This window comes from Mobula birostris, chromosome 3, assembly GCF_030028105.1.
Source record: "Mobula birostris isolate sMobBir1 chromosome 3, sMobBir1.hap1, whole genome shotgun sequence".
Classification (NCBI taxonomy): Eukaryota; Metazoa; Chordata; class Chondrichthyes; order Myliobatiformes; family Myliobatidae; genus Mobula; species Mobula birostris.
In genome coordinates, this window is record NC_092372.1 from 111,176,493 (window position 1) to 111,190,815 (window position 14,323).

At 42.7% G+C, this 14,323-nt stretch overlaps 1 protein-coding gene across 4 annotated transcripts in view; it reads right to left on the minus strand.

Moving 5' to 3' along the window:
* Window positions 1–14,323, minus strand: part of ank2b (ankyrin 2b, neuronal) — an 859,694-nt gene that overhangs the window by 120,890 nt on the left and 724,481 nt on the right. For all 4 annotated transcript variants that reach the window (XM_072253201.1, XM_072253200.1, XM_072253199.1 and 1 more), the window contains one exon: window positions 7,882–7,914. In XM_072253201.1, coding sequence (XP_072109302.1) covers window positions 7,882–7,914 — 33 coding nt within the window. The remainder of the gene's footprint in view (window positions 1–7,881; window positions 7,915–14,323) is intronic.

Below are 14,323 nucleotides of genomic sequence, written 5' to 3' on the forward strand. Positions count from 1 at the left end.
ATAATGTTGACACTTTATAAAGCACTGGTGGAACCTCACTTGGAGTACTGTGAGCAGTTTTGGGCCTCGTATTGTACAAAAAATGTGCTGCAACTGGAGCGGGGTCAAAGCAGGTTCACGAAAAGGATTCTAGGATTGAATGGCTTGTTATATGAAGAGCGTTTGATGGCTCTGGACCTGTATTCACTCAAATTCAGAAGAATGAGGGATGTCTTCATTGAAATTTATCAAATGGTGAAAGGTCTTGACCGAGTGGATGTGGAGAAGATGTTCCCTATGATGGGGGAGTCTAAGAGCAGAGGACACAGCCTCAGAATAGAGCAGCATCCTTTTAGAACACAGAGGAGGAGGAAGTTCTTTAGTTAGAGAGTGGTGAATCTGTGGAATTCTTTGCCACAGCCAGTGATGCTTTCTTGATTGGTCAGGTAACGAAGGGATATGGGGTGATGGCAGGAGATTGGGGCAGAGAGGAAAATTGGATCAGCAATGATGAAACGGTGGAGCAGGTTCGATGAACCAAATAGCCTAATTCTCCTCCTATATCTTATGGTCTTATAGATTGGTAAGAAAATGGCAGATGGAATTAATACTGATATGTTGATACTCTTTGAGAAGACTACAATGGATAGGGTGTAAAAAGTAATTGGTGGAGTCCTAAAAGGGTATTGAGGACAGAGTGTACAAATTCAAGAATATCTGAAAGTGGCAGCAGAGATAGATAAGGTGTTCAAGGCAACATTATCTGTCTTCACTAGTCATTGCTTCGAAGCACAGATAGATGCTGATGCAACTTATAAACTGTTCCTGGCTACAGCTGGAGGCTAGTGACTAACAGAATGCGTCAAGGGTTAGTGCTGGGCCCATTGTTGTTTTTCAATTATATCAATGATTTGGAGCACCGTTAGTTATTTTGCAGATAATACTGAAAAGGGTGGTAGAGTGGACAATGAAGAATGTTTATCAAATATTACAGGGGAATCTTAATCGGCTGAGTAAGTAGACTGAGGAATGGCAAATGGAGCTTAATTCAGGTCTTGAATTTTGGAAAGCCATATCCAGGTAGGACATCCACAGTGAATGGCAGGGCCTTGGGCAATGTTGTACAATAGAAGTACAAGTACATGGTTGTCTGAACATGGAGTCACAAACAAGTTTGCAGGGTGGTATAGAAAGCTTTTTGCATGCTGGCGTTCATAAGTCAGGGTATTGAATACAAAAGGTGAGGAGATCATGGTGCATGATGCTATTGAGGCTGCACTTGAAATATTGTGTTCAAATTTGCTTGCCCTGCTGTGGAAAAGATGTTACTAAACTGGAAAAAGTGCAGAAGGTATTTACAAGGGTGTTACTGCGATTTGAGGGTCTGAGTTACAGAGAGAGGTTGGACAGGCTAGGACTTTGATCCTTAGAGGGTGGGAGATTGAGAGACAATCTTTTAGAGATGTATGAAATCATTAGTATAGAGAGGGGGAATGCATTCAGTCTTTTTCCCAGGGTTGGGGAATCAGGAACTAGAGTGTATAGGTTTAAGGTGAGAGGGGAAAGATTCAATGGGAAGTTGAGGGGCAAAGGGTGTTATAATAATGGAATGAGTTGGAGAAGAAGTCATTGAGATAGGCACAATAACAACTTTCAAATACAGTTGGACAGGTACAGGCTTTGGAAAGGGTTAGAATGTCAAATTCTGGCTACTAGCTTGGATTGGGCAGCATGGCCCAGATAGGCCAAAGGGCCTGTTTAGGTGCTATATAACTTTAAGACAATTACAAGCCAGGCAGCAAGGAGCAAGTGAGTCTGACATCAGCCATGAATACATTACTGGAAGGGAATCTGAGGAACAGAATCTATCAATATTTGGATAGACAAGATATAATGAAGGATAGTCAGCATGGCTTTGTGCATGGGAAACAGGGTCTTACAAATCTGAGTTAATCAGGAGAATACATGATGATAGGCAATGGATATTGCCTATGTCAACCTTAGCAATATCTGTAACAAGGTCCCACATGGCAAGCTAATCTACAAAGTTAGATTTAGATCACATAGGATCCAAGGAGAGATAACTAACTGGATTCATGATAAGCTCGATGGAAAAAGCAGAGTGTGGTGGTGAAGGCAGTTTCTTGTACAGGAGACCTGTGATTCATGCAAAGTAAGTTTGCAGATGATAACTTCAAATAGGTGGTATTGTAGACAGTGAAGCAGGTTAGACAAAAATTATGGGGGGGGGGGATTCTTTATAAGCTAGGTAAGTGGGTTGAGGAATGGAAAATGGCTTTCAATTTGAATCAATTTACCCTTGGGGCAAGTGATCATAATATAATGGAATTCACCCTGCAATTTGAGGAGATTCTAAAGTCCAGTGTATGAGTATTACAGTGGAGTATTACAGAGGCATGAGAGAGGAGTTGGCCAGAATTGATAGAGAACAACACTAATAGGGATTACGGCAGATCAGCATCAGGAATTTATGGAAGCAGATGGAAAGCACAGGATATATACATATATACAAAGACGAAGAACTTAACAGGAGAAGTCAAAGCCAACATAAAAACCAAAGAGAGGGCATAGAATAAAGCAAAAATTAATGAGAAATTAGCGTACTGGAAAGCTTTTAAAAACCAACAAAAGGCAACTAAAAAAGTCAATAAGAAGATAAGGATGGAATACAAAAGTAAGCTAGTCAATAATATTAAAGAGCATACCAAAAGTTTCTTCAGATACATAAAGTGTAAAAGAGAGGTGAGAGTGGATATCAGATCACCGGAAAAAGTTGCTGGAGAGGTCATAATGGGAGACAATAAAATGACAAGTGAACTGAATAAGTACTTAGCATCAGTCTTCACTGCGGAAGACACCAGCAGGCATCAGTTCCAGGTGACAAGAGACATGAAGTGTATGAAGTTACCACAACTAGAAAGAAAGTTCTTGGGAAGCTGAAAGGTCTGAAGATGGATACATCACCTGGACCAGATGGTCTACAGTCCAGGCTTCTGAAAGAGGTGGCTGAAGAGTTTGTGGAGGCATTAGCAATGATCTTTCAAGAATCAATTGATTCTGGCATGGTTCCGAGGGCATAGAAAATTGCAAATGTCACTCCACTCTTCAAGAAGGAAGAGAGGCAGACAAAACAAATTCTAGGCCAGTTCTGACTTCAGTGGTTGGGAAGATGTGGTGTTGATTGTTAAGAATGTGGGTTCAGGGTACTTGGAGGCACGTGATAAAGTAGACCATAGTCAACATGTTTTCCTCAAGGGAAAATCTTGTCTGACAAATCTGTTGCCATTCTTTGAAGAAATAACTTCTTTGAAGGGAAGTGGTGTTAGGTAAATTGAAGGGATTGAAGGCAGATAAATCCCCAGGGTCAGATGGTCTGCATCCCAGGGTGCTTAAGGAAGTAGCCCAACAAATAGTGGATGCATTAGTGATAATTTTTCAAAACTCATTAGATTCTGGACTAGTTCCTGAGGATTGGAGGGTGGCTAATGTAACTCCACTTTTTAAAAAAGGAGGGAGAGAGAAACCGGGGAATTATAGACCGGTTAGCCTAACGTCGGTGGTGGGGAAACTGCTGGAGTCAGTTATCAAGGATGTGATAACAGCACATTTGGAAAGTGGTGAAATGATCGGACAAAGTCAGCATGGATTTGTGAAAGGAAAATCATGTCTGACGAATCTCACAGAATTTTTTGAGGATGTAACTAGTAGAGTGGATAGGGGAGAACCAGTGGATGTGGTATATTTGGATTTTCAGAAGGCTTTTGACAAGGTCCCACACAGGAGATTAGTGTGCAAACTTAAAGCACACGGTATTGGGGGTAAGGTATTGGTGTGGGTGGAGAGTTGGTTAGCAGACAGGAAGCAAAGAGTGGGAATAAATGGGACCTTTTCAGAATGGCAGGCGGTGACTAGTGGGGTACCGCAAGGCTCAGTGCTGGGACCCCAGTTGTTTACAATATATATTAATGACTTGGATGAGGGAATTAAATGCAGCATCTCCAAGTTTGCGGATGACACGAAGCTGGGTGGCAGTGTTAGCTGTGAGGAGGATGCTAAGAGGATGCAGGGTGACTTGGATAGGTTGGGTGAGTGGGCAAATTCATGGCAGATGCAATTTAATGTGGATAAATGTGAAGTTATCCACTTTGGTGGCAAAAACAGGAAAACAGATTATTATCTGAATGGTGGCCGATTAGGAAAAGGGGAGGTGCAACGTGACCTGGGTGTCATTATACACCAGTCATTGAAAGTGGGCATGCAGGTACAGCAGGCGGTGAAAAAGGCGAATGGTATGCTGGCATTTATAGCGAGAGGATTTGAGTACAGGAGCAGGGAGGTACTACTGCAGTTGTACAAGGCCTTGGTGAGACCGTACCTGGAGTATTGTGTGCAGTTTTGGTCCCCTAATCTGAGGAAAGACATCCTTGCCATAGAGGGAGTACAGAGAAGGTTCACCAGGTTGATTCCTGGGATGGCAGGACTTTCATATGAAGAAAGAATGGATGAACTGGGCTTGTACTCGTTGGAATTTAGAAGATTGAGGGGGGATCTGATTGAAACGTATAAGATCCTAAAGGGATTGGACAGGCTAGATGCAGGAAGATTGTTCCCGATGTTGGGGAAGTCCAGAACGAGGGGTCACAGTTTGAGGATAGAGGGGAAGCCTTTTAGGACTGAGATTAGGAAAAACTTCTTCACACAGAGAGTGGTGAGTCTGTGGAATTCTCTGCCACAGGAAACAGTTGAGGCCAGTTCATTGGCTATATTTAAGAGGGAGTTAGATATGGCCCTTGTGGCTACGGGGGTCAGGGGGTATGGAGGGAAGGCTGGGGCGGTGTTCTGAGTTGGATGATCAGCCATGATCATAATAAATGGCGGTGCAGGCTCGAAGGGCTGAATGGCCTACTCCTGCACCTATTTTCTATGTTTCTATGTTTCTATAACAAGCAGGATACACAAAGGAGATCGCTTGACGTTGTTTACTGGGATTTTCAGAAGGCCTTTGACAAGGTGCCACACATGAGGGCAGGCGTCATCTATGGAAAAGAGTGGGCTGAGATCTGAAATGTTGACTGTTTACACTTTTCCATAGATTCTGTCTGGCCTGCTGAGTTCCTCCAGCATTTTGTGTGTGTGAGGCTTTATAAAGCACTGGCAAAGCCTCATGGAGTACTGTGAGCAGTTTTGGCCCCTTATCTAGGAAAGGATGTTCTTACATTGGAGAGGGTTTAAAGGAGGTTCACAAAGATGATTCTGGGAATGAAAGGTTTATCGTATAAAGAGTGTTTGATGGCTTTGGACCTGCACTGACTGGAATTCAGAAGAATGAAAACTATAGAATGTTGAAATACCTCGATAGAGTGGATGTAGAGAAGCTGTTTGCTATGGTGGAGGAGTCTAAGACCTGAGGACACAGACTCAGAATAGAGGGGTGTCCTTTTAGAATGGAGGTGGAGAGGAATTTCTTTAGCCAGAGAGTGATAATTCTGTGAAATTCATTGCTGTAGGCAGCTGTGGATGCTAAGTCATTGGATATATTTAAGGCAGAGGTTGATAGAGTCTTCTTAAGCCAGGGCATGAAGGAATATGCCCCAAGGCAGGACATCTCCAAAGGCAGGAGATTGGGTCTGTGAGGGAAAATGGATTAGGCATGATGAAATGGAGGAGCAGGCTGAATGGGCAAAATGGCCTAATTCCGCTTCTATACTTTATGGTCTTATAAGTGTTTTGATTTTGGGAAGTCAAACCAGGGTAGGACTTATGTAGTGAATGACTAGGACCTGGGGAGTATCTTAGAACAGAGGAAACAAGGAATAAAAGTGCATACTTCACTTTCAGTGAAGTCATAGTTTGACAGAGTGGCAAAGAAGGTATTTAGCATGTTGACTTTCTTCAGTAAGGGCACTGAGTACAGAAGCTGGACTGTTAAGTTGCAGTTGTACAAGATGTTGATTAGACTGCACCTGGACTACTGTGCACAATTTTAATCACCCTGTTATTGGGAAGTGATAATTCTCCTTGCTCCCTGGGTGGATGAGAGTGGGGGCTATAGGAAAGATGAGTAACCCAACTGTGGCACCATAGTTCAGGGAGCCATTCAAGAGGAGAGAGAGAAGAGAAATGTAGTGGTAATTGTCAGGGGAATAGACAAGAGTTCTCTATTAAAATGGGTGGCCCTCTTTTTCTGACGGATGGAGTGCAGATGTTCGTGGAAGTGGTCTCCCAAGCTACGTCGAATCTCACCAATACCACAAATGCCAGGAGAAAGGCAGTTAGAGCAGAGCACCACTGTGGCAATTTATTGCTACATGCAGCTGTGGAGGCCAGGTCGTTGGGTGTATTTAAGGCAGAGATTGATAGGTTCTTGATTGGACATGGCAGCAAAGTTTACGGGAAGAAGGCCGGGAACTGGGGTTGAGGAGAAGATAGAAAAAAGGATCAGACATGATTGAATGGCGGAGCAGACTTGATGGGCCAGATGGTCTAATTCTGCTCCTATGTCTTATGGTCTTTTATACAGGAGGCCACATTGGGAGCACCAAACACAGTAAATGACTCCAATGTCTCGTCTCACCTGGAAGGACTGTTTAGAGCCCTGAGGAAGAGGTGTAGGTGCAGGTGTAGCACTTGTTCCACTTGCAATGATAAATTCCAGAAAGGAAAATCAGTGGGGAGGGACAAATGGACAAGGGAGTTGTGTAGGGAGTGATCCCTGCAGAAAGCAAAAAGTGGGAAGGAAAGACATAACAAGGACAGTGAACTTGTGACACAAATCAGTATAAAGGGGTATGATTTACTGGCCATTACTGAAACGTGGTTGCAGGGTAGAAAAGATTGAGAATTAAGTATCCAAAGATATCAGGTAATTCAGAAGGATAGGCAGGAAGGTAAGGGAAGCTCTTAATTAAAGATTATTAATTAATCCTTTCATTCTTTTGTTGCTGATTTTACATGAGGGATAATTTCAAACAGTGAACAATGAGGAGAGAATTAGAAAATCACAACAGCAATGTGCACAAAAATCAGAGTTATTCACACCATGCTGAGGTTCCAGATTGATAGGGAATGGTAGCTACTTTTTAAAATGATGGACATTTTTGATTTTCAATTGCGAAGTGATGAAGAGACATTATATTGCAACAGAATTTTCAGTCACTTAAGCTCCATAGCTGAAGGATGTTATAGAAGATCAAGCTGTTGAGGAAAGATTTTAAGCGGGGATAGCATGCATCAGTAGGATTTGAGAATGAACTTCTAGGCTCACCAGATATTTTTAACCTGTCTTTCTAATGGTTAGCTGAATTATTCAGATTCAGGACAGCATATTAGTTTCTATTTTTGAGCTGATTCAGCATGACTGAACTAGAAGTAACCTCACTGACCTAAGGGTGGAAAGTATTTCAACAAGGCTTTTGATTCTGAGTGTGATTCTGTATGAGCATTTGACGAGGACAGGATTGTGAATAGCTTATGACAATCAAACGAAAGATTACAACTGAATAACACCTGTTTGAATAGGATGTTTAGGAGAGACTCTGTCAGTCAAATTACATTGCAGTAAATCAATGCCTGTAGGAGAGAACAGGAAAACAGTGAAGATACAGATGTAATGGTCTCATGGTTTCTGAAATGATTATGGCCTTTTTAATGCAGCTTGCTGTCAGGATTGCCCAGGAAAGTGTAGGATTTATTTCATGATAATTGAATTCTAATTCATCTCCAAATGAAAAGACATCACAACCAAGGAAATTCAGTTCGAGAGATAAAATGATGTCATTTGTAAAATGATTAAAACTGCATATTAGAATTAATTTCAGGGTTTGTTAGCATATTGGTTAGTTTTACAGATAATTAGTAATGGAATTCTACTGTTAAAGTTACCTCTTCCTCTTGCTCCGGATCTGAATCTGACTCCTTTCCATCCAAAGTTGACAAGAAGCAAAAAAAAAAGAGAAGAGGAAAGCATGGAATAATCAGAGCTTTGCAGCAGAACAGAAATAACGAGTTACAGCTTGTCAGCATATTCCAGAGGAGCACTGCACAGCATTGAGGAGTGACAGCTCCACAGCATGAGAAATTATTCCAGAGGACAATAGCACAGCACAAAAGCAAGCATCTGTGTTAATCTCAGAAAGAAATACAGAAAGATTAAATCTGTTCTATATGGATGAAAGTAATAATGTTAGAGAAAATGAATTGTTTAGCATAAAACCCTAGACTGTTCTCAACAATGAAAGAGGAGAACTAGATCAGGCTACCCAGAGGGAATCAAAACAGCTCATCAATAGTTAGTGTCAATTATCAATCACTGATTATGTCTAGGTTTTGCTTTCTGATTACCATGGAGTTATCTATATTTCGTATGCATATTTGAAGATGGTGCATTTTAATTCTTTACACAAGACCAAGATACAGTGCCGATAAAAAGTATTCATTCCCCTTGGAAGTTTTCATGTTATTGTCTTACAACATTGAATCACAGCGGATTTAATTTGGCTTGTTTTGACACTGATCAACAGAAAAAGACTCTTTCGTGTCAAAGTGAAAATAGCTCTCTACAAAGTGATCTAAATTAATTACAGTTATTAAACAAAAATTATTTGATTGAATAAGTATTCATCCCCTTCAAGTCAGTATTTAGTAGATGCACCTTTGGCAGCAACTACAGCCTTGAGTCTGTGTGGATAGGTCTCTATCAGCTTTGCACATCTGGACACTGCGATTTTTCCCCATTCTTCTTCAGAGAACTGCTCAAGCTCTGTCAGATTGCAAGGAGATCGTGAGAGAACAACCCTTTTTAAGTCCAGCCACAAAATCTCAATTGGACTGCGATCTGGACTTTGACTTGGTCACTCCAGGACATTATGCTTTATGCTTGGGGTGATTGTCTTGCTGAAAAACAAATTTTCTCCCAAATCGCATGTTCTCTTACAGATATAAGGGTTTCCTCCAGATTGCCCTGTAATTTGTTGCATTAATTTTACTCTCTACCTTCACAAGCCTTCCAGGGCCTGCTGCAGTGAAGCATCCCCACAGCATGACGCAGCCACCACCATGCTTCATGGTAGGGATGGGGTGTTTCTGATGATGTGCAGTGTTTGAACGTAGCATTTAGTCTGATGGCCAAGAAGCTTAATTTTGGTTTCAACCAACCATAGAACCTTCTTCCAGCTGACTACAGAGTCCTCCTCATGTCTTCTAAGATTTCACGTGAGTTGTTTTCCAATAGTGGCTTTCTCATTGCCACTCTCACATAAAGCTGTGACTGGTGAAACACCCAGGCAACAGTTATTGTATGCACAGTCTCTTCCATCTCAGTCACTGAAGCTTGTAACTCCTCCAGAGTTAGTGGCTTCCCTCACTAGTCCCCTTCTTGCACAGTCAATCAGTTTTTGAGGATGGTCTGCTCTAGGCAGATTTACAGCTGTGCCATATTCTTTTCATTTCTTGATAATTCACTGAAATGTACTCCAAGGGATAATCAGTGACTTGGATATTTGTTTGTATCCATCTCCTGACTTGTGCTTTCCAATAAGCTTTTTGTGGAGTTGCTTGGAGTGTTCACTTGTCTTCATGGTGTAGTTTTTGGCAGGATACTAACTCACCAGCAGTTGGATCTTTCAGATACAGGTTTATTTTTACTACAATCAATTGTAACACCTTGACTGCACACTAGTTTCCAGAATCAGATCTCCATTTAACTATTTAATTATGTGACTTCTGATACCAATTGGCCGCACCAATGGTGATTTGGTGTGTCATAGTAAAGGAGGGGGGGGTTGAATACTTATGCAAAGAATTATTTTGGGTTTTATATTTGTAATTAATTTAGATCACTTTGTAGAGATCTGTTTTCACTTTAACATGAAAGTGTCAAAAAAAAAACAAATTAAATCCACTGTGATTCAATGTTGTAAAACAATAAAACATGAAAACTTCCAAGGGTGTGAATACTTTTTATAGGCCCTATATGTTTGTGCTCTCAGGCGGATACAATGAAGAAACAGTCAAATGATACTTCATTATTCGCTCACCCAATTTACTATCACGAGCAACCTATCAGAATTCAAAGTTCAAAGTAAGTTTATTATCAAAGTCCATACATGTCATCATATATACCCTGAAATTAATTTTCTTGTGGGCATCATACTCAATAAATCCAGAATAAAATAATAACTATAATAGAATCAATGAAAGACTGCACCAATTTTGGAGTTCAACGAGTGTGCAAGAGACAACAAACTGTGTAAATACAAAAAGAAAGAAATAATAATAATAAATTAATAAGCAATAAATATTAGAACGTGATGAAAAGTCCATAGGTTGTGGGAACATTTCAATGATGAGTGAAGTTATCCCCTGTTGTTGAAGAGCCTGATGGTTGAGGGGTAGTAACTATTGCAGAACTAGGTAGTGTGAGTCATGAGGTTTCTTGATGGCGACAGCAAGAGCACAACACGTCCTGACTGTAGGAGGTCCTTGATGATGGATGCTGCTTTCCTGCGACAACATTTCATTTAGATGTGCTCAATGGCGTGTGTGTGTCGGGGGGGGGGGGGGTGGATTTGCTTTACCCGTGATGTAGTGGGCCGTATTCACTAGTTTCTGTAGGATTTTCAAAGAGACGATTTTATGAGACAATGCTTGATTCAAGATTTTGGAAATTATATTAATCAAGGCTCCTGACGAAGGGTCTCAGCCCGAAACGCCGACTGTACCTCTTCCTAGAGATGCTGCCTGGCCTGCTGCATTCACCAGCAACTTTGATGTGTGTTGCTTTAATCAAGGCTCTATACCTCTATATTTCAGTTAGTTAGGTGGTTATAATTTTCACCTTTACCTTGATAATTTGCATCAGCAAAAGAATAAGTCCCATTTAAACTAAATCCACATCAATACCTTCATTCAAGGTGAGCATATCTACTTTAAGCATAAACAGTCAGGTTAAGAGTCTGCCTTCTTTGCACCAATTGTTGGTATAGGGAGAGCAAACACGTTAAGTTGTGGAAGCTAAGAAAGCTGTGTTGTTTAAAAGGGGACAAACAGAACACAGTAGATTTGTCAGTTGCCCATGATGACACTAGCAGATCAAAAATTCAGTCTTTGATACCTTGTTCCAAAAATAATACTACATTTCTATTAGCTCAAACTAGTTATAACTGCAGAATTTAGATAACAAAAACACTATTTTTTTTTGTCATGTGGAATTTCACACCATGGGACTGCTTGAGGAGGATGTAGACTTAGTGTGTCTTCAATAGCTTTATAAGACCATAAGGCACAGGAGTAGAATTAGCCTATTTCACCCATTATGTCTGCTCTGCTCATGGCTGATCCATTTTCCCTTGCAGCCCTAATCCCCTGCCTTCTCCCCATATCCCTTCCTGCCATGACCAACCAAAGATCTATCAAATATAAACATACATAAAGACTTGGCCTCCACAGCCGCCTGTGGCAACAAATTCCACAGGTTCATCACTCTCTGGATAAAGAAATTCCTCCTCATCTCCGTTCTAAAAGGACACCCGTCTATTCTGAGGCTGTGTCCTCCGGTCTTAAACTCTCCCACCATTGGAATCATCGTCTCCACATCCACTCATTCAAAACTTTTCATGATTCAGTAGGCTATGATGAGATCACTCCTCATTCTTCTGAATTCCAGTCAATACAGGCCCAGAATACTGCACCTGAATGTGGCCAAAACCAGGGAGATGGTGATTGATTTTAGGAAGAAGACGGGCCCTGTATACATTCTGGGAGAAGTTGTTGCAGCGGTGAAGGAGAACAAACACTTGGGTGTTCACCTCGACAACAGACTTGACTGGAAAACCAACACGAAAGCTGGTTACAAGGAGAGGATGAGCAAACTCTATTTTCTAAGGAAGATGAGATCCTTCAATCTGTGCAGGAGGATGTTGGAGATCTTTTATCAGTCTGCCATAATGAGTGAAGCCTTCTTTGTGGCTTTATCTTAGGGCTGAAGCATCACTGCTGGTGATGCAAAAAAACTGAATAAACTCATCAAAAAGGCTGGATCCATCCTTGGCTACAAATCGGACTCTTTTGAGTTAGTGGTGGAGAGGAGGTCACTAAACAAACTGTTATCCCAGGTACCTACGCAGAGAGAGTCATTGGGAAAACTTAGAGGAGACTCAGTGAGGAAACGGCCTGGTGTTTCTGGGGGAAACAATATTCCAGCAATATACCAAGGATCTCCCAAAAGCAAAAGACCCTAATCCTGAAGGCTCAGTGGGACCATGCTCCAGTGCGTCGCTACAGATAGAGGGTATTTGTGCTAAAGCCATACTTGACACCAGGTCGCAGGTCACATTGTTGTAATGTTCATTTTATAACCAGTATCTGAAGCATTTACCATTGACACCATTCAGGGTAATGGAGATTTGGGGACTCAGTGCCAGTGATTATCCATACGACGCTTATTTGTCAGTGAAGCTGGAGTTTTCGAAGGCCGATGTGGGAGTGTCTGAGGTCCTTGATACATCAACCCTGGTTTGTCCAGACCCCATTGAGAAGGACGGCATTTCATTTCAATTGCAGGTATGATAGGGTCTTTTAAGAGACTCCTGGACAGGTACATGGAACTCAGAAAAATAGAGGGCTATGGGTAACCCTCGGTAATTTCTAAGGTAAGGACATGTTCGGCACAGCTTTGTGGGCCGAAGGGTCTGTACTGTGCTGTAGGTTTTCTATGTTTCTATGGTGGGGACCAACACCCCTCCTGGGGGACTGCAAGGAGAAGGCTGGCGAGAGCTTTCTGGGAACAGTGTCTATGCACCCAGTATTTCGAGCTGCTTTTGAGGAAGTACGTGGCTGCATTGGGCTGAATACTGACTTTAGTCGAAGCCAATGGTGGTACGGCCCAGGAAGTAGCGAGAGTGATGGGGATGCCCAAATTTCCCAGAGTGGCTGAGGGCCACTTAGTAGACCTCCAGAAGACCACGGGGGAGGTCGGGATTTCCTGCTGGGTTACTGGTGAGGCCCGAATTGCAGAAGCCCTTGGTTGTACAGGCGAGCAGGATGGCAGTGATTGTCAGGAACACTACAAAGAGAGAGACCACCTTCAGGCAGGGGATGCCCCTGGTGCTTCTGTTCCTGAAGATGGTAATGTCTACTGTCCCTGTGAGACATGCCAGGGAGAAACTATTGGAAGAGGGGAGGGACGTTGACTGCTGATAGTTGACTCCCTGGTTCCTGCAGATTGGAAGAGGAGGTTGGTAGAGAAGATGTTGAAGCTGGAAGGTGTCTTTTCCACTGATGAGTTTGATATGCGTTGTTCCAAGAGCACGCGTCACACTATCCGGATGACTGAGGACACTCCATTTAGAGAGAGGTCATGGAGACTGGCCCCTGCAGAGGTGGAAGACATTCAGCAGCATTTGGGTAAGTTGGAGGAAGCTGGGATCATCACTGAGTCCCAAAGCCCCTATGTGTCCTCAATAGTAGTGGCCCAAAAGAAGAATGTGAAGGTACGGATGTGTGTGGATTATAGGACTCTGAACAGGCGCACTGTCCCTGATCAGTATACGGTCCCCAGGATTGAAGATGCGCTGGCCTGTCTGAGTGGCGCGAAGTGGTTCAGTATGCTGGACTTGAGTGGATATTACCTCATGAGTGAGGCTGACAAAGGAAAGATAGCTTTTATATGTCCCCTGGGATTCTTGCAGTTCGAAAGGATGTCCCAGGGCATATTGGGAGCTCCTGTAACACTTCAGCGGGTTATGGAGAAGACAGTGGAGTTGCTTGAGGTATTGGTGTATCTGGATGACCTCATAGAGTTTGGATCCACATTGGAGGAACAAGAAGCAAGGCTACTGAAGGTGCTTGATCGCCTGAAAGCTGAAGGGTTAATACTTTCTCTGGACAAGTGCCAGTTCTGCAAAATGTCTGTTAGCTCTGTTGGGCACATAGTCTCAAGGACAGAGTAGCTAGTGATCCGGCTAAGATAGAGGCAGTGACCACTTGGCAAGACCCCAGAAGGTGAACGCTCTGCGCTCGTTCCTCGGGTTCTGTGGTTACTATTGGAGGTTCGTGAAAGGCTACGCGAAAGTGAGTCACCCATTGAATCAGCTTCTGTGTGGCTACCCGCCCTTGGGGAAGAAAGGAATGCGGGGAGAAAAGGACAGGAGGGTGGAGAGTATCTTAGCCCATTGGAGCCCTTTGGACTGAGGTGGGATGCAAAATGTGAAGAGGCCTTTCAGTCGTGGAAGGAGCTGCTGACCCAGGCGCCAGTGCTGGCTATTGCGGACCCCCGGTTGCCATATGTACTGCACACGGATGCCAGCCGAGAGGGCTTAGGGGGCGT